At 42.5% G+C, this 25,271-nt stretch overlaps 1 protein-coding gene and 1 long non-coding RNA gene across 2 annotated transcripts; one reads left to right on the forward strand and one right to left on the reverse strand.

Moving 5' to 3' along the window:
- Positions 1 to 1,511: 1,511 nt before the first annotated feature.
- On the reverse strand, positions 1,512 to 2,406 carry LOC310996811. Its single transcript, XR_014595917.1, has 3 exons — positions 2,320 to 2,406; positions 1,909 to 2,000; positions 1,512 to 1,630 (listed from the first exon to the last, which is right to left on the reverse strand). It is a non-coding gene; the product is annotated as an uncharacterized lncRNA (long non-coding RNA).
- A 16,951-nt stretch (positions 2,407 to 19,357) lies between these two features.
- Positions 19,358 to 24,563, forward strand: LOC310996596 (odorant receptor 131-2-like; the record flags this gene model as incomplete). The annotated part of the gene is made up of 3 exons (XM_083986017.1): positions 19,358 to 20,195; positions 22,773 to 22,786; positions 24,462 to 24,563. 3 exons carry the CDS (start codon positions 19,358 to 19,360, stop codon positions 24,561 to 24,563), a joined length of 954 nt encoding a protein of 317 aa, XP_083842143.1.
- Between the last annotated feature and the right edge of the window lie 708 nt (positions 24,564 to 25,271).

Below are 25,271 nucleotides of genomic sequence, written 5' to 3' on the forward strand. Positions count from 1 at the left end.
GAGAGACCTGGGGGAGAATTAATGGCCAGAGGAGAGAGAAATTGAGCTGTGGTGTCAGGACAGTCAGTGGAGAGTTGGTCAGAGACCGGTGGCTTAGCAATACGCATTAGCTACGGATATAAATACTGCGCTCACATCACAACATTGTATTGAAGATTAGTACTATCATGTATCATAAATGATAGTTTAAAAAACTAGTATTTAGTATCTGATACAGGTCGGAGTACTACTTACCAATGACAGAAACTAAAGAGCTTGTTTACGTCATGTCTCATACTCGTTAATATCCGTGCACACTACGGGAGCACTTTACCGTCACCGTCCGTGAGAGAGAGAGAAGGGCGAGACAAACACTGTCCTAAATACACCTATTACTTACATGCACTGCAGACAGGAGTATGGACCTCTCCAGACCAGCAGACAGGAGTATGTTTGAGGCAGACATAGTTTATTACTCTGAGTTCTATTTTATGACTTTCTACTGAATGTTTATTACTGATATCGTGATAGTGTTGTAAAGGTGCAGTATATTGAAAGTTATTCCTAATATTTTGTTCACTCTGTAATCATAGGCCAGGTGCAAAATATTATTGACTAGTGTCCCTAATATTTTTCACCTGGCCTATGATTACAGAGTGAACAAAATATTAGGAATAACTTTCAGTTGCACATGTACACACACATGTACACGCACACACACGCACACACTTATATATTTAGGTCACAGACTTAAGACTTTTATTGACATTTAGTACACAAGTGTAACACAACAACATTTTGCAACAGCATAAATATCTTTAAAATACTATTAGTGCAAGAGAAAAATAAAAATAAAGGAATACCATTACACTGCATACAGCAGACAGATTGTCCACTGGGCCGAGCCCATATAGGGTTTTCTTTCTTTAACACAAGGGTACCAACAGTCAGATCTGCATTTGATGGTTAAACCTGCATGCAGCAGCAGTGGCAGCAGCCTAAGACTGCTAACAAACATGTCCTTCATAAATTATGTTCTTGAATTAAAGTTAACACAATTAAGCACATCCAGTACAACACATGTTAAGTGTTAACTTACCAAACACTGCAACTATTATGCAGATGTGCCAAATGTTATTAATAATCAAAAAGAAAAATATACCATCTGACCCATTAAAAATATATATATAATGTTATGAATATGAAAAGCCTCTGTGCAGGTATCAACGTCCTGTATTAAATCATGAATGCTGTGCAGTGAAGATGCCAACAGCTTCCTCCTTGTTGATCTTCTGGATGGATGTGGAAAGGGGAGCAGCAGCAGAGGAGGACAGGACAGTGTTGCACTCTCGTAGAGTCTGTGATGACCTGGAGTATTCCACTCTCAGAGAACCCATGAGGAGCCAAAAACGTTGACAGACCTGAGAGACATATGTGAAAGGCAGAAAATTACAGTACATTAATAACACAAGACATACAAACTAAAATACAAGTTATGATACTTTTCCATCAGAAATCACAATAAGACTCCTACCTGCTTTATTTTTGCACAAGTTCCCTCCTGCGTCTCAATGTTTCCTTCAGTTTCCCCACAACAGGCCGGCCAGTTAGTAAACAGAGATCAGCTGGGTTTGGCACACTGTCAGCAGCCCTGAAAAAAGAAAATTACCTATTAATTTGAACCATGACACATATTGGGCTGTGCCTGGAAATCTAGGATAATAGGTAAATGGTTGGTTTACTATACCCTGTCCAACCTGCAATCCCATACAACAGCTCTGTCACAGAATGTATTAAAACTGGAGGTCAGATAAATAAAATGTAGCCTATTATTATTATTAGATAGTGTTGGAGTAGTACCGCCTGTATGCAACAGTATACATACGTAGCATATATAATTAATTCTCTATATGTGTGATGTTATACTACCTGCTTCACAATGAGAAGGTCTGAGGCTGCACTGTGAGCTGCAGTGGGGCACTGAGGAGCCAGGGAAAGCCTGTTGCTGCACCTCCCAAATCCTTCAAAATATAGCACATTAAAATGCATTAGGGATTTTTTAACTATGCAAACAGGGTCACTGGGCTGTAACTAAACTTGACACTTATTATATTGGCAAACCGAGTGCCTTTTCATAAGATAGATTGAGGCAAGGCAAGGCAATTTTATATTGAGCAAAAAACGTTGCTAACGCTAGCTAGCATCAGTTAGCATTGCTCGCTTATTAGCAAGCTAACGTTAGCTGCGCTGCTCTACAACAACCTACATGTCACGTTGCTTCTCATGAATTAAATCACTACGTTCAGTAAACGGGTAGTTAGCAAATAAAGCAAGACTTACGAGTGGCTGTTGACGTTTATGTCCAGCTGAGTCTCTGCTGATCCGTGTGTCTCCTGCCGGGGGCGGCAGCACCTGCTGCTGCTGCTGCTGCTGACAGACAGCGGTCCGTCCGGATGAGGCTGTCGGCACCGAAGGCACCGCATGGGGGGGGGGCAGATCGCTGGAGTGATAATCCTCTGGTAAAGTGAGCAACAGACTCGTGTTTTCCGTAGCTGACGCAGAGGTGAAGCCCCGTCTCTTCAGCTGTAACTTACAACACGCAGGCAGGCACGAAGATAGCACCGGTTTTTTCTGTTAGGAAACTGGTAGACTCGGTGTCGTGACAGGCTGGAGCTTGCGAAACCACCACAAACTCAATAATTTACCATGTCCATGATAAATCAACGCAATCCAAACCTGCTGTAAACACACTGACTCACGATAACACGACCACTCTGACAGACAGCCATTTGCTCCCACACTAATCTATGGCAGCGGCTAGCATACGACTCCCTCACGTGATGTAATATGACGCGATGTTGAAAAAAAGACAGTTTTTAGGCACTGTGCTCAAAACCTTCACTTTTTCGGTTAAATTTGTGCCTTTGTGTCTTGAAAAACATTTTAAATCCTCACTCAACTTTTCACGTGGTATTTTTCACACAAGATTACATATTTATTTTGTAAACAAGTAGAACCTGCAATATGCTCTTTAAAATCGTGGGTTTGTTGACAGAGATGGCAAAATCGGCAGTAGCCGTGGCCCATTCAAAATTTCCCGAGAGGAAATTTTCTAGTTTTTGATGTCCTCCACTGGATCACTGGGGTGAATGTTGGACAGTAGTGCCCTGAATCTGTCCCTTGACATGACCATGGCTGGAAACGGGACCGACATGATGTGGTTCTGTCTCCAGTAGTCTTGGAGACTTGGCAGCACCACCAATGATGTGTAGATAAGGAGCCCAAGGAATCTGTACAGCTCCTCCACTTCAAGGTCAGCTCATGTGTATTTGTTCCCCATTTCCTGCTGTTTTGCTTCTTCTGCGTTTGTGTTCTCCCCGTCTGAATTGGCTACCTCTAAGTAGGTTTTTTGAAGCAGGGGTCTAGCCTCTTTTTCAAGCACCTCCCATCGAAGAAAGCGCAACCTTTCCTTCATTCCCACCACTGCCACATGCAACAGTGGCGGCCGTAAGAATGGAGTGTCGGGACGGTTGTGCAAGATCTCTTTCAGTTTCATTCTGAAAATTAAAAATAGGGGGAAAAACTGTGTTTTTGCTTGCACTTTCACTAAAACAGGATTGATGAGTGATTGTAAAGTCAGTCAAGACATCAAAAGGTTAAAAAGTCAGGTTATAAAAAAGGTTAAACAGTTTTTACCTGATTTTTATCCGTTGTTTCTTGCTGTTATTGTAAGAGAGAGGATGGAAAAGGCAACGTGTATTATTTCACATATTGCATTCATCAAGTCATTTGATTTTAAATTGAAAAAACGAACATTGAGCACCAATATCAGCTAAAGCATCTTACCTGAAATGCAGGATAAAGGAGAAAGAGAAAGACAGGAAGAATTTGACCCATATATATATGAGCAACGTGTTAAAAAAAATAGCCAATCAGAGTGATGATAGTCATGACAGTCATTTGGCTTTTAACAAATAAAAAAAGACGAAGACACATGCCAATGAGGTGTATTCAGATTCAAATGCAACAAACTGTATCTCTCCTACCACAGTTTTTCTGCACATGATCACATTGCAGTGAATGACAATAATCTTCAAATGTACAGCCACTTTCAAATGTACCTACTTTAACATACTTTACACTACAGACTCCATTCAACTTAAGAAATATCTACAAGATTCTCAGCTATTTTTCAACCACATTTGATGTCTTGCAACATAAAACTCATGCAATTGCATTCTCTCTGTGGCTGCGTGGCAGTGCGCAGGTTTACCAACCATAGGGTCGTGAGTTATCCCAACCTCAGTCATACCTATTGCATATCACATAACTACAACACACTCAACATCCAGTTGTTCTGCCTTTTTTCCCACTATTTTGCTTGGCCTTCAGTCATCATTTTTAGTATATTTGCTTCATCATAGTGTATAATTATCATCATGTTGACTATTGCTGTCGAGTTATTTGGACTTTATCTGCCTGAACTCGACCAGTCAACTCAATTCAACTTATTCCTTTTATTTGATTTTTCTTGTTGTTGAATTAATCAGGTTGATAACCTCAAAAAGAGAAAAACAGAAATTAGTTTCAACATTGTAAATTATAATCAGGGTCATACACACCATCAGTTCTTTTTTAACTAAACTTATATCCATATCTTCAATCAAATTAACCTTACAATTTCATATCTTAAGAGGGACATAAATTAAATGAATGAAATAACCATACATACCAAAAGCGTCTCTGTGCTCCTTCCATTCACACTGCACACAGGACAGACAAAAGGCTGCTCAGGTGTTCTCCCAAGCCTCATCACCCTGGTGCTTCTCACTCACTCTCTGAAAGTGAATATTCAGCCCCACTACTGCCCTCTCTGGCACATGTCCCACACACACCAGACCAACTACTACATCTTCACCGTGAGAAAAATAAATAAATAAACAGGCTATAATGCATCTCAACAATTGCTGTTGTCAAGAGGTTAACTCTTTCGCGACCACACTAATTGCTCAGCACATCCGCTCCGGACCACATGTTTTTGGCTATTTTTTACCTTTTTTCTCACGTCCAACCGAACTCTGTACATCACCTAGAAACAAACGGTTTTCACGTGGTTGAAGAGTGACTTTCCAACGTGCTCCTCGACAAAACGGCGAGTTTTTCCGCCGTTTCGTTCGTGAGTACGAAGGAGAAGAAGATAGCTCGGTTTCTCCAAAAACGGAGCTCCCGCTCTAGTTTCAGAGAAAAATGCACTTTTGTGTCAAGTCGGCTCATTTTACCGGTACTCTGCAGTGTGGCATGTCTCCCAAATCATTTCTATGGCTAAATAAGTATATTTGTAGGCAAATCTGGGGGGTGCGGCAGCGTGGAGTGCAGCAGAGCAGCTCCGTGACACTCTTGTGTGACTGGCCGGCGATGAGTGCTCTGGGGCGGGGGCGGGGGCGGCCGGTCACAGCGCCCGCTGCACGGTGAAAACAGCCGTGATAACGGGCTTTCAGATCCGAGTCTCCAAACCAGAAACGTTTGTAACAGCACCGGAAAATGTCGCCAGATTTGTCGCCAGTCGCTTTTGTCAAAAAAAAAAAAAAAAGTCGCCAAAAGGGTTTGGAAAGTCGCCAGATTCAGCGAGAAAGTCGCAACACTGTAGCCGACAGCCGCACAGCGCTGCACGCTGTCCCCAGAGCAGCATTCAAGGAGACCGATTACTCAAACAAAACCAAGATCACACAGTTTATAAAAAACATTATGTTTTGATTGTAGTTTAAAACAGTTTTTACATATCAGAGGACTACCATTTTCACACTGTCTATTATCATAATCTGTAAAAAAAAAAAAAAAAAAAAAAAAAAACCAAAAAAAACAACGGTTTTGACGAGTTAACTCGTCAATGGTCGTGAACGTTCGGCAGGCTGTGACGAGTTAACTCGTCAATAGTCGCGAAAGAGTTAAGAAACATGCTTGGCAACCTAAGGGTTATGAGTTCAAATCCTGCTTAGACAACCTTTTTAGTGCATCAGCAACTTTCGTCTTTCTTTAAAGGACAATTCCAGGCGAATTCAACTCTGGGGTGTATTTTCATATCATTTTAGGTCTAAAAGAATGAATCTGAAGATTTTCAGTTTAATTGCTCCTGTTTTACGGTAGTTGCATCTGTCCCCGCATCCCCACGGCAGCAATGAATGGGAGTGGATGTAAGTTCCGCTGTTTAGGCTGGGGGGCGACTGCCATTCCGAAGGACCGCCATTCCGACGGTTTGCCAGTCCGAAAATTCCCGCAGGTCCGTCATTTCGAACTTCCCGAGGGGCCGCCATTCCGAATGTGTTTTATTTTGAAAATTGACCGGATTCTCTCGTGGTTTGACTTCCTGCCCGGCTTGACACGACGCGCCGCGGGGACAGCGCCCGACCGGCCCCTCCCCCTCCCCCTCCAAAGTTTCACCCAGGTGCGAGTCTGATGCATTACATCCATGGTCTGATGCAGCCGCGGCACTCCTGCTGAAAATAAATGTCCTTGCTCTGTGCTTTGGTTAGGTTTAGGCAATGTAGAAAGGAGTTGGTTAAGTTTAGTAAAAAGGTTAGGTAGAGGCCAATAAAATCGCAGTTAATATGTATCTCCCCCGGGAGTCGAACCCTGATCCACCGCGTCAAAAGCAGATGTTCTGACCACTACGCTACCACCGCAATTAGGCTTGTTTACTCCGTGCCGTAAACTATTCAAGATTTTTTCAGGTTCGGAATGGCACCCTTTCTTTCATTCCGACAAATTAAAGTAAACGTTCGGAGTGGCGGCCCTTCGGAATGGCACCCTGGAACCGTTTAGGCTGTTTCCAGCCCTCAAAGCCGCAATTTTTTTCCACAGACAGCGTCAGATGGCGACTCAAACATGCACCGAGAAGTTTATTTACTTCAAGCAAGCCGGCATGTTTGTAAAACTAGATCTAATTCAAAGTCTCCCGGAGTCTCGCGCGAGACCCAGTTGCCGTGAGCGGTGTATTCAGGTGCAGTGGGAAAAGCTACTGTTTGTGTCATAAACACAGGAATATCAACTCTTGACTTGCTTCAAGTAAAAAAAAATTCTTGGCGCATGTTTGAGTAGCCACCTGACGCTGTCTGTGGAAAAAAATGTACACTTCAAGCAAGTAAAGAGTTGATATTCCTGTGTTTATGACACAAGCGGTAGCTCCTACTGCGCCTGAATACACCAGCACTGCAACTTCGGGCTTGCGCGAGACTCTGGGAGACTTTGAATTAGATCTAGTTTTACAAACATGTCGGCTTGCTTGAAGTAAATAAACTTCTCGGTGCATGTTTGAGTAGCCATCTGACGCTGTCTGTGGAAAAAAATTGCGGCTTTGAGGGCTGGAAACAGCCTAAACAGCGGAACTTACATCCACTCCCATTCATTGCTGCCGTGGTGATGCGGGGACAGATGCAACTACCGCAAAACAGGAGCAATTAAACTGAAAATCTTCAGATTCCTTCTTTTAGACCTAAAATGATATGAAAATACACCCCCTAGTTGAATTCGCCTGGAATTGTCCTTTAAAGCCCAACAGTATAGTTTTTTGACCTCGAAATAATGTTTCTAAACTCATTGAAGTGGTAGAAAAATAGTTAATAGGAGAAATGGTACCAAGTCTGCAGCCTGACTGAGCAGGGTCCCATTGGCTAAAACTGCACATAGGTACAACTTTCCTGCACTGGTGGGGGGCAACCGCCATTCTGACATGCCGCCACTCCGACATTAAACCCTAATTGTCGGAATGGCAATACTTTACCCTTTAATAAACGTCCCATCATTCCGACAATTTTCGTCTCCTAAGGTCGGAATGGCGGTATTCTTTTCTTTTTTAAACGTGTTGCCATTCCGACAAATCTTTTAAAAGCATTGGTTTGTGAATGAAAACTATATGTTCAGCTCCCCTTACATGTGAAATTGTGTGTGTACCCCGCCTCTCAGCTGAGATTGGCTCCAGCTCACCCGTGACCCTAGTGCAGGATAAGCGGTATAGAAAATTAATGAATGAATTAATGAATTATTATTATTATTATTATTATTATTATTATTATTATTATCATTATATTATTGCTGTTCGAGTCAAATACGATGCAGAGCCAGTCGCTCGAAACGTTGTCTTTATATTTTTCAACTTCGGGAGAAGACGGTGTTGAGTTCTTTCTGCCTCATAACTATATGGACAGTGCCATGGATTTATCGGTGAAGAGTGAACTGCTGATATTTTGTAGTGCTGAAATATGACCAAGCGCGCTGTCCGCTGTCTCAGTGCTGAAATGAATGACAGCGTGTCACCGCCCGAGAGAGAGAGAGAGAGAGAGAGAGAGAGAGAGAGAGAGAGAGAGAGATGCGCAGAGAGAGAGATGCGCTGCGACCGGCTCTGACTCTTTATTTTCTTTTTTCCATGGACCAGCTTTCCTGCTTGTGTACATATTTGTCTTTCAGCTTATGACACGCGCAGTCCCTGCAGATTGGCAGCTGATTTGAGAACCTAATGCATATGATTTACTATTGCGCATTTCCTTTTGCTGCTACAATAATGATACAAATACGATGGAAACATAATAATAATAATAAACATGCATCAAAATTACAGAAAGACGTATCAGGCAGGGAAGTGAAGTTTTGCTCGGTGCAGAGGGAGAGAGCAGAGCAGAGCAGCAGATATTTAGCCTAACTGCTCCACAAAATGACACAAACAGGAGGCAAAAAGGAAAAAAAATCAATCAATTTTTACTGCCATCTTCGATTAAAAAATATGTCAATTTGATAGGCTTTCAAATCACCAAATGATTTGCTGTGAATCATTTCGTTTGTTGTAATGATTGTGAGCATGGACAACGGACGTCTTGTCTGTTGATTACTGTACGCAACGAAATGTCATTTTACATGTAAGCGGAGCTGAACAGGCAGATGCGTAAAACACATATTTTGACTACTTCATGCTGTTGCTATTTTTTTTAAAGTTACCTTTCGTTTCCTTTGGATTTTTGTGCGTATTATGAAGCTGTCCTGGTCCGTGTTTGTATGCCTTTTTACCAGGAGTAAATTCCCCAAAGTTGCAACAACTTGTAGTGATCCACTGGGTTTTGCCTGGCCAGCTGGGGTAGTTGATTTGCAGGTTTGCTCCCCAGGTTTTTTTCATTGTGTATTAGGCCAGGGAAATGATCAATTATCCTTGTGGTTTGCGCACTGGGACGTGCGGACCTTTAATGAATGAATGAATGTTTCTTTTTTGCTGTAAGTTGTGTGCGTAATGCGTAAAAGTGCATTAGTGGGACCGAGGCTTTAAATGGGGAAGTGACGTGGTGAGAGGGGAGGAGAGTGAGAGACACAGTCGGCGTTTGGACGGCTGGCGTGGCGGCAATTCCAAAGCGGCATAGTGGATTATTTTTCCTGGTGGATTACCCTGTGGATCATAAAGGCCCGTTTCGACACCGCACGGCCGGGCCCGTTTTCAGCCAAGCGGGACGAGGGAGAGGACTGGCGTGGTCACCTCGGCGGAGCCGCGGCGTCTCTCCCATGTGGACAGTAGGACAAACAAACTCTCTCTCACTCACCCTCACCACGCGCCAACACACACGCCGGCACGGACAGTGACAGTGCGCTCGCGCACCCACACACATACACACTCATTCCCACAGCTGGGACTCGGACTTAATGGACAGCGGGAGGGGGGAGGGCTTTCGGGTTCTGTTGATCTGTGTGTAATTGTTTATTATATGCCGCCTGTGATGGGCACGTTTTGAGTTTAGTGAAATACAGAGACTAGCGAGTAGCGACTATGATTATTGCTTCCCTGGACGCACCAGTAGCGCGAGCCTAGGTCCGCCTGCAGCAGGACTTCGTTGTGCCAGTTCCCCTTATATCCTTATTGTAAGGGAAATTGTTACTAACTGACATCGGAGTGTGTGTGTTGTGTTTGTTTATTTATTAAGCTTCCACTGACTGTATCACATCTGTACACATGTCTTAAAACATGAAAAAAAAAAAAAAAAAAAACGGAAACAAACACATACACACACCCTAACCACCGCTCGGAGTAACGCACATTTCCTTATGGAAATTAAAGCCTTGTCGGAATGGCGGGATGAAACTGTCGGAATGGCAGGACGTTTGCATGTTGGAATGGTGGTATGTCTGAATGGTGACATGTCTGAATAGTAGAATGTCGGAATGGTGGTATGTCGGAGTGGCAGCATGTCAGAATGGCAGCATGTAACCGCACTGGTAGGAAATCTCTACTGAACCACAGTTTGTAGCCACACTTGTCCTTTGACTCAAAATGTCATCTCAAAAGCACAGACTTAGACAATAATTGTTCATTTTATTTTCACAACAGAGCAAATTGAGCTCCAGTTTGTAATTTGTTATAAAATGGCATTATACTTTGTATAAATTCACTCAAAATACTCACACAGACATCCTCTTCTTCTTGCTTTTTTTATTTTTATTATTATTATTTTTGTACTATTTTACCAAGCTTTCAACTATCATTGAATAATCTCAGATTCATCACAGTGTAAAACCATTTGCAGGATGAATGAAGCTGTAGTCCAGTGGTAAGGTGATTCCTTGCCAATACAAAGATCACTAGTTCAAATCCAGCTTCAGCAGATAGAGTGCTACATAGTAACTTGCTGTACATGGCATTGTACTTTGCTTAAATTCACCAAAAATAGTCACACATCACACAGAAAACTTCTACTACTTGCTTATTTAGGCAACCACAGTTCACAGCCCATCATCACATTACAGTGAATGACAACAGTCTTGAAAACAGTGTGCTCTCTGTAGCCGAGTGGCAGAATAAAGGTTTAGTAATCATGAACCATCATGAGGTCATTCCGCATGTCTTTGTCAATTTATTCTGCTAATTCAGCATGATTCAGCAATTGCTTTCAGCATTCACACGCATTTTTCGTTAGGAAATGCTTTTTCTAGTTATTAGAAAAAGCATTTCTTCTGTTCGGCCATTTTCTTTATTCTCTTTTTATATTCTTACTACTTTCCGCCTTTTTACGGTCTTCTTCTAGTCCTTCATACTTTGTGCTATTTCAACAATTCATACATCAAATCGTGCAGCTTTTTATGATTTTTTTTTTCCATAGAGAATGCATTGGAACAGTCTTCAAACACTTCAAATCTTCTTACTTCTTTCAGCCTCTAAAGCTTCTGCATACTTTCTGCTAGAGACTTCATTCAAATTCTAAGCTGTACACAAACTTTTTAAGTGTTACTCTATGACTCAGCTTATTGATATCTTCAACAGTTACTGATATTTGGCAGTTTTAAAATCATTACATTTTTTGACAAAATCCAGCTTTATAATGGGTGTTTATTGCGTCTAATGAGTACAGCTTAGAGTGGTGACATTGTCAGCCAGAGTGGAGAGAGCCAAAAAAACATTCTCAAATTTTTCTGGCTAAACTGTCAGCACGGCCACAAATTAAACTCTAGACACATGATTTTCTCCATTTTGCTAGCCACACTTTTCTTCTGGCTAAAATTCTGGTCAAAAATGCAAAGAGACTTAGATAATCATTTTAAATATTTTTTTAAATGCAGCCAGGGAGCTCTCTGCTCTTATTCACCCCAATGCATTTTTTTCACAGCAGCAGTAGAAGGAGCTCAACTTTGTAACTTGCTGTTAAGTGCTTTTTAATTTGTTTTAATTCAGCAAAAAATAGTCACAGGTCACAGAAAAGTCCTCTTCTTACTTGGCTTGGCTAATTTCTACACTTTACTTACTTTTTTTTTAAGCAGAAGCCAGTGATCCTCTTATTAAAGGTTTTCTTTGCCCCTCACATACTGACTGTGTCTGTAGCCTAGTGGTTAGCTCACTGGGCTGAAGACCTGAAGGTTACTGGTTCAAATCTTGCCTCAACAACAATTATAGTGAATTAATTTCCCAGCCGTCCTCTGTTGACTTCTGATAACTTGCTTCATGTTGAAACCGCTGCTCTCAGCCTGAAATTCACAGAAATTTTCATTGTAAGTCATTCAAGCTTGACTCTCAAGCTTTCTTGGTGTTGACACAGTGTGTTTCCAACAGGTGCAGCTTTGGGCTCGTTAACTTCAGAGTGAGACAGAGTGCAGCTCATCAACAGACAACAGTCTTTGCAACTGTGTTTACACTGTGGCCTAGAGGCAGAGTGAAAGTCTACTGACCATGAGGTTGTGGGTTCGATTCCTGCCTCAGTCATGTCACATCATTGCTTGACTTTTGATTCCAACTATTCAGCTGTCATTGGACAGTCTTTGATTCCTCATAGTATAAAGCTCATTCTAACTCAGGTCCTCTGTGGCCATATGGTTAGTGTGTCAGGTTACCACTCATGAAGTTGTGGGTTCAATTCCTTCCTTGGACATCTTTCTTGTATGTCATTCCGCATGTATTTGTCAATTTATTCTGCTAATTCAGCATGGTTCAGCGATGGCTTTCAGCATTCACACGCATTTTCCGTTAGGAAATGCTGTTTCTAGTTATGTGTCTGTTCTCATTTGGTGGCCGCACATGCCACTGCCGCGTACGTTTTTTGGTCCTTTTTTGTCTTTTTCTGAATAAACAAAGTAAAATAAACACCTCTACTTGAAGCCATGTTGTTGATGGTGGTGCCAGTAATGACAGAGCCATTGACATGGCAATGGTTGCTGTGTCAACAGCTCTGTCATTCATGACACGACACTGCCCTCTAGAGCAGGGCTATTCAATTACAAATTCAGTGGGGCCAGATTTTAAAACCGAGACCTTAAAGCAGATATCAGCTTCGCGGCCGTTTCGGCTAATGCTGCGTTCAAGGCAGGCTTTTGAAACCGTAAGTTACAGCTTCAAGTCACAACTACGACTTGGTAGCGTTCCAGGTAACCCGTAGCTCGTGTTTTTACCATCCTGTTGTCTGTGAAAGTTCCCTATAACGGCCACTCGTAACTTCCGACCCGTGAACTCGTACCAGATCGAACTGGTATGACTTCACAGGAAGGAAAAACACAAAGTACGAGTTTCTTTGAACGCACCATGAGTTAGCAGCCCCCGCCCTTGTCAGGCATCAATTGGTCCTCGTGCTAAGTCACCACATTCACGCGCATCCCTTGGCTGCACACACAGCCCTTCATGCCGTTCTCTCTCCTCATTGGATAACACTTGTATCCCACAAGGAAAATTTTCTCCTCGGGTTACAGCAGAGCAGAGTGACGGAGAGACTCGTGTTTAGGCTGAAATACTTCATGTAAGTGATTGCTGACGGAAAATAGGACTATTTAGGACTTATATTAACAAAAACATTCCACTGATATCTGCTTTAAGCTGGGCCGGACATTTTCAGCGGTCAAGAAGGTTATGACAAATGAGGGGCATTTTTAAAACCTAGCATTAGCTATTAAAAACAAATCTACACAGCCAGAAAAAAGAGAATAAGTCAATAAAAGTAGTAGGCTACCTAGTGATAGTAGTAGGCTAGTAAAGGTGTAGCTGTTAATGCTTTGAATTGGAGGTTTTTTTTAGGAACTAAAAGTTTCCTGAGGCCTACTGTCTGAGTTTCCGCTGAGGTTTACAGCAGGGGGTTATGTAAATCACTAAATGTAGCCTAGTCTTAAAATTAGGCCTAAAGATGAACAAAGATTTCTTTTCTAACATATTTTGATTGGTGAAAAACAATTGGAGCAAAAAGCCATTTGGGGCAAATTACTCTGGGAAAGTATTTGATTACGGATTATTTCTTTGAAAAGTAGCTATCCTAATCAAGTTACTGTTATGATTCCATTGCAAGTATTTAGTTGCGTTAAAATTAAATTATTGGTTACTTCATTCCCTCAAAAAGAAAAAAAAAGGACAGCGGAGCGTGGCGTGCTGTCACTGCGTGGACAGTGCTCATGTGTGGCTGAAAGGAGTGGAGAGACTGGTGGAGTATTAACCAGCCACCACGGTTTATTGTTGGCTGATGGGAGGGCTGAGGATCGGTCAGCTGCTCTCCACAAACACTGTGTCGTGCCACAGCGGCTCGCTGTGGAGTGTGAGGTCCGTCGGTCCCGGACAGACGGGGAGACTTGTCTCTCGCTGACCTGTATTGACCCCTTGCAGCTACGTCACAATTAGAACGTGACGCGAGAGGCGACACCATGACGGACGGCAGAAAGCGCTCAGTGATAATGTACTGTGTATGGGTGCCGTCCAACAATGTGGCTCGATCACTTCACATTACAACCTCACAGCATTATCACTTATTTTAAATAGAATATCTACTCATCCGTTGCAATATATGTTTGTTTTTTTGTTATTCGCCGTAGAATATCTCAGTTTTCTGTGCTTTTTCCACTGCTAAGGAGTTAACGTCAGTCAGTGCCACACTCCCCATACAGCAGCTGCTCCTGTCTTTGCTGCTGCTAACTACAGTTAACGGACCTGGAAAGTAAAACCTGGTCCGACCCGTGGGTGTTGAAGACCTGACCCGACGTCTGTATAATTAGTGATCATTCTCTGGTTAAACCCGGCTGACAAATAAAAGAAAACGGGAAGCCGTCTTCGTTGTAATCGCCGCGATCGGACGGCGGCAACTACGTTGTGACGGTGCTATGTTTAATACGAGCAAAGATAATCAATAAGCGTTAGCTGTTGTTAGCCACAGCATGTAGCTCAGCTAGTTAGCTTTAACTGTGTTTACATCGACTATACACTGTAGATAAACTAACTTATAATGGCATCGATAACGTGTCTGTATATCTTCGCACTGGTCCTGTTGTTCATGTAACCCCGCCGCCAGTGTCCAGCCCCCGGTTCTTAGCTCTAGCCCAGCAAGGAGTTGGTGCTTCAGACCAGTTTTAAGAACCAATAACCGGTTTTTAAGCGGTGGAAAAGCAAAAACCCGTGCTAGTCAGGCTCTGGCTCCGAACCAGCACTCGAACCAGCTCAGTGGAAAAGGAGGGGAAACCCTACAACCCCGGTATGTCATAAAACTATAACGCGCCCATTCAATTACATTGATGTTCACTGTTCTTTTGCCGTCCATCATGGCGTCCGCAGCTACCGCGAGTGGAACGTGACGTCACGTGCAAGGGGTCAATAGCACCACAGGACCACGGAGGGCAGCCTCGGCCTCGGCCGTCCGGACGTCCGCCGCGGCGAAGCCTCCCGCTCCGTGACGAGCGGCTGTGGCCCGACACTGTGTTTCTGGAGAGCAGCTGACCGACCACGGGGGGGACCACGAGCCGGGCCACTCGGACATTGGGTCAGGGCCGGATGTGGCCCGCGGGCCGCCAATTGAATAGCCCTGCCCCGTCTCTCTCTCTCTTTTCTTTTCAGCATGCCTATCACTGGTTTGATGAGGGAGTGATGTTCTTAATCTCAACAACTAAACTATCAAGTCACACACAAAACTGACACACATGATAAACAAACAGAACTATGCTGCAGTTTGTTTGTCAAGTTAACCTGTGACCTTCAGCACTACGGACAGCGCGGCGGATGAGCCGCGGAGCTGCAGCTGTGAGCGTCTGGGCTCTGGGCTTAGGGCCAGGGGCCTCATTTATCAAAACTGTAAGTAAGCAGTGTAAAACTGCTGCTACTAAATTTTTTGCTTAGGCCTACGGCAAAAAGACACCCAAAATATTTACACCTTTTTCAGATCTATCAAACTGTGCGTGCACAACTCTCCGCAATTTCTCTTTGATAAATCAAACTGGATCCAAGAATGGTGCGCAGTTGCGCACGTGAACACACCTCCGCCCCCGGAATGCCTAGACACAACCATATGTGACCTGATCCAGCAAAATGAGTCGCAGTGACCCAAATTTCAAAATTGAGATTTTGGTATCAATGGAAAGAGGAGAAAATAAGCTTTAAAATGATACCCTAGTCAAATTCATACATTGGATAGTTTTTAAGATATGGCGATTTTAATTATGGTCTTCCACTCACTGCTTTCGATTGAAAACCTGAGAAAAATGCGTTCAAACAATTTAGAATGTTTCTGGTTTAAAGCCTTCCGTGAATCTGGCGTTTGTTCTGTACCATGTGATTACACGTACCTTGTAGAGGCACCGTTCAATGACCCTCGGAAAGCAGAGTGTAACTATTCAGATGCTGTTTACAGCTCGTCTCTATCATAAACGGTTCAGAAGATATTTCATGTTTTGTAAAACATCTGCAAGCGTTAGCATGCTACGTTCGGTTTAGCATCGATGCTAACGCTTGGTTTAGCATCGCTGCTACCGCTCAGCTGAGCATCTGGTCCCATACTACGTGATTACACATGGCTACCCTTGTTGTCACAAATGCACCATTCAAGGCCCCCGGAAAGCGGAGAATCTGACGATTCAGATGCAGTTTACAGCTCGTCCCTATCAGGTTCAGAAGTTATTTAGCCTAATGTTGTGCTCCTCTCTAGAGGGTTAAAAGTTGTAAGTCAACTTTAATCGTCATTTACGTGCCTTTCCTCAATTATCTGGACTATGAAACCTTGGGAGATTGTTTTTGAATGTCATTTCTTTGAAATTAGCAAAAAAAATTTTTTTTGAGTTTTTATTGATTTTCCACCTTATCAGCTGATTATCTAAAAATAGAACGTTGCGACTTCCGACTCATTTCGCCAGAGCGGGTCACATATATGGTCAGCACGTGCATATTAATTAGCCATGTGCGCTCTGTGGAGCGGCAACAAAGTGACAACGAAGACAACGGGCGGAGGGTGGGGGAAAGAAAGCAAGATACATGGCATCGGGCAATAAATCAGTCAGAAAAATGATCTTGCATTTTAATAAGCTACAATAAAAACAAAAACCTCCCAAATCTCAGCTGCCGGTGTGTTTTTAAACTTGGAGGGTTTGTTTTTTCTTCTCTAATAGGCCTATGTATTTGTGTATGAGAAACAGTGTCTCAGATGAAAAAATCAAATCAAATCAGAAGGACACGTCTGACTATAAGGTAATCAATCAATGTCGGAAAAGCGGAATGTTTGAAAAATAGTAAAGTGCCGCTACTCCAACAATGAAAAAAAAAATGTCGGAATAGTGGGACGCTTGAAAAATAATGTTAATGCCGCTATTTTGACAATTAGAAGTCAATGTCGAAATAGCGGCATGTCGGAATAGCAGCATGTAACCGTTTAAGCAATACTTAAGAACTTTAAGTTTTGGTTGAGTTTGGCAGCGCTAGTAAACCAAAGCAGTAGTGTTTTGTCTGAAGGAAGACCCCATTTCCCATGAGCACCAGCGCGTAGCGTCTTAAACATCCTGATCTCCCGGTCACGTGCAACAACTCGGTGCTGACCTGTTGATCTGCCTATTTTTGGATTTTACAATCAGTATCTCCTTGTTCATGGTGTCATAGTGTTTATGATCCGCCGTAAAATTAACCGGGTGTTTTGTTTTGTATTTTGTACATGATTTCCTGTCCTGCACAAGCTGCTCTGTGCTTAATTTATTTATTTAAATTAATTTAATTTATGTGCCGTGCTCCGGCTTCTGGCAAAAATAAAAGCTCTGCGTGTTGCAGAGGGCCGCCGGGTGCCAGTGGCGGTGGAAGCACACACAGACTAGAATAGAAACAGAACCGCAGCCGTTTCGCATCCAGTGGAATTTGCCCATTACTCTCCCTCTTTGGTTTTTTAGTCTGCTCTGATATACGGTATCTAGCTTGCATGTGCTGTCTCCAATCCGAGTGCTGTAAATACAGTAGTTTTGTCCGGTGGACCAACCCGACCACTGCCTCCCGAAGGTATAGTGTTACACTGTTAAAAAATAGCTTATGTTCCCCCCGATGGCCTCATTTGCTATTGTAGGTCATACAGGGACATCAGCAGAAACGAGATACTTTTTCCGTATCCAATTAAAGGTTCTTTATAGTTGCTTTAACTTAAGTTCAGAGACAAATTTTCTTCTGTGAGGAAGTAGGAAGTAGTAGATAAGGAAGAGACACACATACACTCAGGGCCGGATTTACTAAAGGTTTGCGTGTATTAAAACGTGTGCAAACGTGATTGCACGCGCAAACACATGCGGAACCTGATCTACTAACCGGACGCACCGAGGATTGCGTCCCTCACACGGGCAGAATAGCACGTGCGATCCATTTAGCGTATTTGCCTTGATAAATATGTAAATATGGGCGTTTCTGCCAGAACGTGCAAAATACTGGGAGGAGTAGATACAAATAGATTTATTTAGCGCGCGCAATGTGATTTACCAAACCAGGAAGAGATTCACCACGTCTGAAAACCATGTACTAACTGTTAGAACTTTGCCAAAACGTATGCGTTTATTGATTTGATACCTGTCAGAGCCCCATGATCTTACATCTCTGCATTTCCTCACGTCTGGGTAATTCTCTAACAGTTTTTCAGCTGTGTTAAAAGTCATTTACGCGCCGTTACGCACGGGGCACGTCTGTCCTGCAGTGCGCTCCTCTCCTCTCCTCTCACCTGGCTGCTCAGCTCCGTCTCTCAGTCCCGGTCCCGGACTGGGACACGTCACCGCTGCCTTCATCCGTCTTTGATCCCTCTGGTCAGTGGTCAGAGCGTTTAGATCTGTGTGTCCCACCTGAGCTCTCTATTAATCCATTGGATCATGGGCGGCACACACACACACACACACAAATAGGTGTGTGATTGTCGCTGCAGCTGCTGCCTGTTCGTCACTATATGACGAGTTGGGCCCTGTAGCGATTTGTGTTTATTTATCTAAACAGAGCGCGAGAGAGATGAACACACATGCTGTCATTGTATGCATCGGATCAAATGTAATTCTGTCCCTTCGTCCATCCAGCTCTCTGTCCACACTCTCCATGGCGGAAACGATTACCACGCGCAAAACCCACATTTACATATTGCGGTTTGCACATGTTTTCATTTAGCGGGTTACTCTTAGTAGATCACCTGTTTTGCGTGCACTAACGAAACACGCAATATTTTAGCGGGCGCAAACAACATAGCGCCCGCTATCTGGGATCTTAGTAAATCCGGCCCTCAGTCAATAGAAGATTTGAAATCTGGCTTCTAACAAAAGATTTCTCACTGTTAGCAGTTAAGCACTTACTGATCCACCATGTCCGTCATGAGTCTTAAAACTATGACTGGAAGTGTGATATTGTGATAGAGGAATTGCATCATCCATTACTAACACAACTTGGTCACACCCATGTGACACATAGCATGGTGTCATGTAGGTGTGAGGACTGAGCTAATAAAATCTGTGTGGGTCACAAGATCTTCACTGTCAAACAATAGCAAACTGAAGAAGAGTATCCTTTTATACTGCTATTACGTTAACTGGTAAATAATACTTCTCTAAAATGTACATGAATCAGTCTCAGACCAACATCACTGTTGGACTGCAATATCAAGGCTTAATGGGATTAGTGTTGTTTTCTTTTATGTCTACTGTACCATCCTGTGTGTTTCTCTTCATTAATGGGACTTTGTTATTCACCCTGAGGAGTAAACCAGTGTTTTGTGAGACCTCTCGGTATATTCTTCTGTATAACCTACTTTTTGCTGATACTATGAACTTGGCTCTAAGTCAGTTACTGTACCTTATTGCTGCTTTTAGATTAAGGCTGACATATCCTGTGTGTGGTGTTCTTGTTATGCTATCCAACATTACAATTGAAATCTCTCCACTAACACTGGTTGTGATGTCTTTGGAGAGATATGTAGCTGTGTGTTACCCACTGAGGCATGCAACCATTATCACCATCAAAAACACAGGAGTGGCCATCATTGTGGTTTGGACCTTCAGTTCACTAAGTGTTTTTACTCGTGTTTTTTTGCTGTTGAATTTTCCATTTGAGGAGCTAGAGACTCTGCAGATGAAGGACTTTTGTGGCAAAGAAAGTATGTTGCTTGATCCAATGTCTGATCTTTACGACAGAGGCTTCACTTACTTTTTATTTATTCTAGGTGTTGTGGCAGTCATTTACTCCTATGTTGGTGTGGTGGTAGCAGCCAGGTCAGCCTCTACAGACAAAGCTTCAGCCAGAAAGGCTCGGAACACACTGCTGCTGCATCTGGTGCAGCTGGGCCTCAGTCTCTCATCAACTATACAAAACCCATTACTTATTGCTATGTCAAAGGTCCTGGACAGATTAATTATTGTACGCATTCAAAATGTCCTTTATGTGTGCATTATAATCTTCCCAAAATGTCTGAGTGCTCTAATCTATGGCGTCAGAGATCAGACAATCAGACCTGTCCTTATGTATCATCTCTGCTGTCAGAGGAAACACTCATCTTTTCTGTCAGAAGCCTCAAACAAGACAAAAATCAGCATACTTGTCACCTCATAGATAAACACTAACTTTGAATCTGGGTTTGCTTCATGCTACTCATGAAAGTACTTTTATCTGGATAGGTATAATCAACAGTTGTAGAGATTCATTTCACTCAACATGCAGGCCATACTGTTAAAATGTGATATGTTCATATATGACATGAAAATAGAAACTTCAATATACACTAATTATAATTACTTGTACAAACTCAAATGTCTGCAATTACTTGGTTTGGATCTATTATGAACTGTACCAATGAAAATGTTTTAACATGTAACGATGTATGATAAAGTGCCGAGACAACAGAAGGGGAATTAAAGCCTCCTCCTGTACCATCAAGCTTTTGTATATATTTTTTAAATGTTTGAGATTATACATGACACAGGGTCACCATAGTCCTTCAAAATTGTTCTTGTGTAATAAATGGCAACACTTCTATTATTTAATTTCAGGGGAAAGTTATTAAAGAGTTTGACAGCAATAGTTTTTCCTGACATATTTCAAGTTGGGTAGAATTGTGCAAATTCAGTCAAGTTATAATCACCAAAAAAGGAGTCCACTGAGACTAACTCAAATGGTACAGTAGCAGGCACATTGCACACAGGGGTTCTGCTGTGGACAGTTGGTTTCTTTTGCTTTATCCTCCTGAGAACTGAGCTTTTGTCTGGTGTGGATTTTTTTTTATTTCTCCTTGCTATCTGGGATAAGTAGGACCTAATAAGTACAATACCTAAACTTTGCCTTTGCACAGGAAGTATTTTTTGGGATTGGGATTATCACAACCTTAAAAAAAAAAGTAATTGCTTGTTTGTTTGTTTCTAAGTAATTAAAGGAGTGAAATATTCGAGTGAAATATAAGTAATCAAATACATGAGTTTTACATACAGTGCGGAGTATTCAAGTACATAGGATATCACAAAGTGCTTATTGATCAGTGCAATTAAGATGCGAAGAAGAAGTAAGGACCAAAGTCGAGCTCCACAGGGATGGAGCTGCCCACGAGGGTAGCCCCATCCCTGGAGGTACCCACCAAGGTAACCTAATGCAGTTCCAGTCTTGATGCTGGTACTGTATTTCCGGGTTGTTTTTGGATGCCCGGTAGGGATGAGGCTTAGGGCTGGACGATTAATCGAATTTTGATCGTGATTACGATTTTGGCTTCTCACGATCATAAAAACACTGTAATCGAAGAAAAACGATTATTTTTTGTCTATTGGTGTTTTATTCTGAAAAACACACATGCGCGCTTCCGCCCCCGAGCCTGCACTGCACTCCTCTCTCAGTTAATGCTGTGGACGAGTCCACTCGTGTGTTGACGGCGGCGTTTAAAAATCAGCGCCAGTGAAGAGAGAGCAGCGGCCACCGCTCAGGACGAATGAACGGGAAATAATAATTTAAAACACTCGCTCGTCTCCTCAAAGCGGCCGCACAACAACAACCCTCCTCCTCCTCCTCCTCCTCCTCCTCCTCCTCTTCCCCCGGCCCGTAGGCTACATGTGCATATGTTTACAAAGCAATCTGTATAGAGCGGCGGATAACGTTATACGATGTTACGACGTGTATTTATGTACGGTAGTTTAATCTGTCATAAACAAGAGATCACTTATGGGGCGCGTCATAAAAAAAGAAAAAGTTATGGGGTGCGTTTGTGACGAGAGCTGGGACAGCGCAGCGGGGCGGAGGCTCTGATCTTCCCAGGTTGGATTTCATCCCAGAGACGCAATAAGCGACACACAGGGAAGCAGAGAGCCTCCATTCTCCCTCTTAATAAGTTAAACCATGACAATTACTCCAAATCTGTTTATTCAAGGTAAACATGTAGAAAAGTTAAGCTAAACATCCTGTATAGTTTCTGCTGTTGGATCATAAAACTTAAAAAAAAAAGTTTAAAATTAATTTTGAATAAATATTTAAAATTATAAACTTAAAAACCTTAAACACACATTGGCACTGTTTATTTAAGGTAATAATGTAGCATGGTCAAGCTATAAATCCTGCATAGTCCCCCCCCCCCCCCCCCGCATAATCGTGTAAATAATCGTGATTTCAATATTGACCAAAATAATCGTGATTATGATTTTTGCAATAATCGTCCAGCCCTAATGAGGCTACCCACAAGGGTAGTCTCATCCCTACAGGTACCTACTGGTATCCTATGCACGGAGGTCCCTGACTCAATGCTGGCATGACTGCTGGCTCTGAATCCGGTTTCTGACCTTATGAGTAAAACAAAGGTAATCAGTGGTGTTTTTTTTTTTTTTTTCACTTTAATTTTTATTGAGAATTTTTGCTTTACAAAGGTGCAACAACTCAATCAAAATAGAACTAAAACAAGTAAAAAAAAAACACACACATGGGAGTCACTTTCAAAGCAATCTGTCCATATTCCATTTTTTTTCCTCAATCAAGTTTTTTGATTTGTCGTTGTTCAGTCATAAATATTGTCCATCTCATCCATTTCTCTTTGAACTGAGCTTCCTGTAGCCTTAAGCGGTGTATCATTTTTTCCGTTGTGTAGATATCCTCTACCAGGTGAGTCCATTGATCTTGTGTAGGGATGTCTTCCCTTCCCCATTTCTTCGTGATAGCTTTCTTAGCTGCTGTTAGTAATATTTTTACCAGGTATCTGTCCTTTGTTCTTATATTGTCTTCACATAGGTTACACAAATACAATACTGTACAAGACATTGGAATCTTATATCCGATCAGTGGTGTTTTTGAGGTGCTCGGGGAGTTTATTCCATTCACTGATGGTTTTACAGGAAAATGCTGATTGGGAGAAGGCAGTTTTTCTTTTTGGAACACTGCAGTCCCCCTGGGATACCGATCTTAGGCTTCTATTGAGAGCTTCGGAGCGAAGCTGCACAAAATTCTTCAGGGGGGGAGGTGCTGCGTTGTTAATTATTTTATGCATTAGGCGAATATTTGAAAACATGATTAAATTGTCAAAGCTCAACATTTTATATTTGGAAAGTATATCACAGTGATGGTGCTTTCGAGGTTTCTTGTCGAGTATTTTCAGAGACTGGTTGTAAAGGGATCTTACTGGATTCACAGCTGTCATGCTGGCCTGGAACCAGGAAGATGTACAATACAGTGTATGTGACAAAATCATGGCATTCAGATAGGATTTAGCAGCCTCAAGTGACAGTGCATTACGAATGTAGCGAAAGTTTGCAATATTGTGTTTAAGCATGTGGCACATTTTTTTAATATGTTTTTTAAACGTCAAGTTGGAGTCCAAGGTGACACCCAGATATTTAAATTCTTTGACATTTTTTATGATTTGGCCATTTACAACAACATTTGGCCGTTCACTTGGGTTTCGTTTATTAGAGAAATACATGTGTGGCAGGTCGAGTGTTACTCTGCTCCACGCCCACTCAATCAGCACCACCGGTGCTTGATTGCGCATTGGTGCCACCTGTTGAACTACTGCGCTCCCTCGGGGCGCACTCTCTCTCTGGCGTTCACCTGGAAGGGCTCTGTTTGGCGTAGTCTGGGGCCGTTGACTCGCTGTTTTGGGAAGGAAACGGATCCAGGGCAAGAGAGACAGGCCTTTCCGTCAAAATAAAAGCACCAAGCTAATAAAATGTGGTAAAACTCTTTAATTTAAGGAATATAATTTACAAGAAAGTCCCCGAGCCATTAAGTTAACATTTCGCTTTTATTGTATTGCAAGTTAATGTTTATTCTATAAGTTTTATGTTGGTGAATACTTTTATTTTGGTGAATTTGGTGATTTCGGTATCCGCTACAGACAGGAACCAGAATGCCGACTAATTCAGAGGTAACGGACACCAGGCTCTTCGCTTGTCTGAAGAGCCTGGTGATGCGAGGCTAGTTTGGCGTGCTCCGTTAGTTTGCCGTGCTCTGGTTTGCTTGGCGTGCTCCGGTTTGCTTGGTGTGTTTGGCGTGCTTCGTTTGTGGTCATTCTCAAGGTAAGCGTGGGTGCTGCTACTTCATGCAACTTTATGGCACAGTATGGTGGGACAGCTGCCGTGATGTGTCACTTTCAGTGTCGCTGGTTGGGTTGCAGCATTGTGAGGAGTTGGCGTCCGCTCTCTGCTGTCACCGCAGACTGTGACTGGTTCTGGGGTGCTTAAGCTCTCTTCGTTCGGGTAAGTGTGCTCTCTTATTAATCTCTGTTGGCTGTAGTAGCCTTATGCTAAAAGCTGTTTGCCCTCTGCTCTCTGTCCTGCTGTAGCTGTTGAAGCCACAGCGGTTCCTCTGTTTCTCCTCCTGCGCTCTGTGTGAGGCTGCACTGCACAGCCCAGTGACGTGCACCACAGCGGCTATCCAAACGTAAACCATTCACGGCCTCCAGCCCTGGTGCAGTCGCTCCGTCTTCTACTCCGTCTTCCACGACGTCCTTTTCTCACAGTCCACTGTGAGCTCCCGTTGCGGCTGCTGTCCACGCAGCGCCGGACTCTCAGCCCCACCACAACTCTCGTTGGTTTGATTAATTTAGTTAGTTTGTTTATTTGTTTGGGTTAATCATTTAATTTGCTACTTATTTGGGTTTGTTCTTTATGGTTTGAATTATTTTGTTGCTTTTTGATTAGTTTCTTTGTGGGTTCGGTTCCTTGTGGGCCAGCTGTTTAAAACAACATTTTTGTTAATTTATTTCCTTTTTGAGTTAACAATCTATCTTTATTTTGATTATTTGATTGTTTATTTCTTTTTTTTTGGTTATTTGGTTACATAATTTCTGTTTTCTGATTTAGTTACCTAGCTGTGGTGTTGTCAGTGATAGACGGACCTATCACTACGCCTGGTCCCCACCCACAGCTGAATTTTGGTAGAGTTGGTCCTCTTGTTGTTGTTTCTTTTCAAGTAAATTGTTTTTGATTATTTGTATTTGGGTTAAAATATTTAGTTTTCTGTATTCTTTTCTGTTGGTGTGCGTGGGTGTGAGTGTTGTGCGTGTGTGTGTTTTAGTATAGGCCTTCTGTTTTAATCTTTGCTACCTGTACAGTCTAAACTTTGAGTGTCCCTCCGCATAATTTTGTTTCTT

This window comes from Trachurus trachurus, assembly GCF_905171665.1.
Source record: "Trachurus trachurus genome assembly, chromosome: 14".
NCBI classification, from domain to species: domain Eukaryota; kingdom Metazoa; phylum Chordata; class Actinopteri; order Carangiformes; family Carangidae; genus Trachurus; species Trachurus trachurus.